The sequence below is a fragment of the Lagopus leucura genome, unplaced genomic scaffold, assembly GCF_019238085.1.
Source record: "Lagopus leucura isolate 7727_CA_CO unplaced genomic scaffold, USGS_WTPT01 34432-0_obj-0_obj, whole genome shotgun sequence".
Classification (NCBI taxonomy): domain Eukaryota; kingdom Metazoa; phylum Chordata; class Aves; order Galliformes; family Phasianidae; genus Lagopus; species Lagopus leucura.
The window spans coordinates 1-2,823 of record NW_024965175.1 but is presented as its reverse complement, the minus strand read 5'-3'; the positions used below and the strand labels follow the sequence as shown (position 1 = coordinate 2,823).

At 67.9% G+C, this 2,823-nt stretch overlaps 1 protein-coding gene across 3 annotated transcripts; it reads left to right on the top strand.

Moving 5' to 3' along the window:
- Positions 1-355: 355 nt before the first annotated feature.
- On the top strand, positions 356-2,770 carry LOC122192003 (bone morphogenetic protein 1-like). 3 transcript variants are annotated; one of them, XM_042892422.1, is made up of 4 exons: positions 356-544; positions 640-740; positions 1,655-1,779; positions 2,601-2,770. In XM_042892422.1, the coding sequence occupies exons 2-4, from the start codon at positions 658-660 to the stop codon at positions 2,753-2,755; spliced, it is 363 nt and encodes a 120-aa protein (XP_042748356.1). In that variant the 5' UTR covers positions 356-544; positions 640-657; the 3' UTR covers positions 2,756-2,770. The 3 variants fall into 3 exon arrangements, with proteins under 3 accessions (XP_042748356.1, XP_042748354.1, XP_042748355.1); XM_042892420.1 differs by having other exon boundaries at positions 2,571-2,770; XM_042892421.1 differs by having other exon boundaries at positions 2,551-2,726.
- The last annotated feature ends 53 nt before the right edge of the window (positions 2,771-2,823 follow it).

The following is a 2,823-nucleotide window of genomic DNA, read 5'->3' as shown; positions in this document are numbered from 1 at the left end:
GGGGTGCCCCACACGGGGGGCAGCTGTGGGGCACGGGGTTCTCTTTGGGGTCGTGGCGATGGGAGACCCGAGGGTGGATGGGTTTGGGGTCAGAGAGCCCCATCTATGGGGGTCTGTTGGGGTCGGGGTTCCCCATCCTCACCGGGTTTGGGGCCGTGGTTGTGGGGCGCCTATGGGGCAGCGGTTCCCCTTTTGAGGCCACGGGGACGGGAAGCCAACGGTGGACGGGCCTGGGGTCGCAGCGCCCCCCATAGGCGGCGGTTGCGGGGCCGGGCTCAGCCGGGCCGGGCTCGCGGTGCTCGCGGCTTCGGGGCGCCCTTGGGACGCCTGGGCTCCGCCCGGGGCCGCGCTGACGGCCGCCGCAGGTGCTGCTCGTACGTGGGGCGGCGCGGCGGCGGCCCGCAGGCCATTTCCATCGGCAAGAACTGCGACAAGTTCGGCATCGTGGTGCACGAGCTGGGCCACGTCATCGGCTTCTGGCACGAGCACACGCGGCCCGACCGCGACCGGCACGTCGCCATCATCCGCGACAACATCCAGCCAGGTGCCGCCCCGGCCCCGCCGAGCCGCCAGGGGGCGCCCGAGGGGCGGCCCCGTGCCACCGCCCCCCCCCCCCCCCGGGCCCCCCCCCCGGGGCGGGAGTACAACTCCCTCAAGATGGAGCCCGAGGAGGTGGAGTCGCTGGGCGAGACGTACGACTTCGACAGCATCATGCACTACGCGCGCAACACCTTCTCCAGGTGCGGCGCCCCGCTGCGCCCCATAGCGCCCCATAGCGCCCCATAGCGCCTGCTCTGCCCCATAGCGCCCCATAGCGCCTGCTCTGCCCCATAGCGCCCCATAGCACCCCATAGCGCCTGCTCTGCCCCATAGTGCCCCACAGCTCCCCATAGCGCCCCATAGCGCCCCACAGCGCCTGCTCTGCCCCATAGCGCCCCATAGCGCCCCATAGCGCCCTGCTCTGCCCCATAGCGCCCCATAGCGCCCAATAGCGCCCCATAGCGCCCTGCTCCACCCCACAGTGCCCCATAGCGCCTGCTCTGCCCCATAGTGCCACACAGCACTATATAGCGCCCTGCTCTGCCCCACAGTGCCCCATAGTACCCTGCTCTGCCCATAGTGCCCCACAGCACCCCATAGCACCTGCTCTGCCCCACAGCACCCCATAGCGCCCTGCTCTGCCCCATAGCGCCCCACTGCACCCCATAGCACCTGCTCTGCCCCACAGCGCCATATAGCGCCCTGCTCCGCCCCACAGCGCCCCATAGTACCCTGTTCTGCCCACAGTGCCCCACAGCACCACACAGCACCCCATAGCACCCTGCTCTGCCCCACAGCGCCCCAGGCAACCTACCCTGCCCCATAGCATCCCATCACACCCTGTTCTGCTCTATAGCATCCCATAGCACACCACAGCGCCCCATAACGCCCTGCTCCACCCCATAGCACCCTGCTCTGACCTATAGTGCTCCATAGCGCCCCACAGCACCCCGCTCTGCCCCATAGCACTCCATAGAGCCACCCAGCACCCTGCTCTGCCCCACAGAGCTCCGTAGCACCCCACAGTGCCCCGCAGCACCCCGCTCTGCCCCATAGCGCCCCATTTAGGGGGCGGTGCTGAGCCGTGCCCCACTGAGCCGCCATGACCCCATAGGGGGATCTTCCTGGACACCATCCTGCCCAAATACGACATCAATGGGGTCCGGCCCTCCATAGGGCAGCGCACGCGGCTCAGCAAAGGGGACATCGCCCAGGCGAGGAAGTTGTACCGCTGCCCCGGTGAGTGGGGCGCTGTGGGGCGGGGGGGGGATGTGTGGGGGGGGGGGGGGGGGGGGGGTGGGGGGGGGGGCTGGGGGGTGCAGTGCGGGGGGGGGGGGCCCAGGGGGGGAGGGTGGGAATCTGTGGGGTGGAACCATGGGGTGTATTTATAGGGAGCGTCTGTGGGGTGAATCTATGGGGTGAATCTATGGGGTGCGTCCATGCAGAGTGTCTGTGGGGTGCGTGCGTGGGGTGGATCTGTGGGGAGCGTCATCTAATGGGGCGCATCTCTGGGGGGCATCTGTGGGGCACATCTATGGGGTGTGACTGGGGGGCGCATCTATGGGGCACATCTATGGGGCACATCTATGGGGTGTGACTGTGGGGTGCATCTCTGGGGCACATCTATGGGGCACACCTAATGGAGCACATCTATGGGGTGTGACTGTGGGGCCCATCTATGGGGCACCTAATGAGGCACATCACTGGGGGGCATCTATGGGGCACATCTATGGGGTGTGACTGGGGGGTGCATCCATGGGGGGCATCTATGGGGCACATCTATGGGTCGCATCTATGGGGCACATCTATGGGGCGCATCCATGGGGCGCATCGCATCCCTCAGAGCCGCGCTCACCGCAGCATCGCCGCCCCTCCTGCAGCAGGGCTTCGTTTGGGGGCCGTGGGGCGCAAACCCCCCCTGCCCCCCAAGCTGTGGGGCTGAATGCCGGGGTTGTGGGGCGGCGCGGGGTTCCTGTGGGGCGGCGCGGCTCTCACTCGGCCCCACGGCAGCGTGCGGGGAAACCCTGCAGGACAGCCAGGGCAACTTCTCGTCGCCGCAGTTCCCCAACGGCTACCCGGCCCACGCGCACTGCGTCTGGCGCATCTCCGTCACCCCCGGGGAGAAGGTGCCACCCCAAACTGTGACCCCAAACCTGAGACCCCAAACCTGAGACCCCAAAGCCGCGACCCCAAACCTGAGACCCCAAAGCTGTGACCCCAAAGCTGCGACCCCAAACTGCGACCCCAAACTGCGACCCCAAACCTGAGACCCCAAACCTGAGA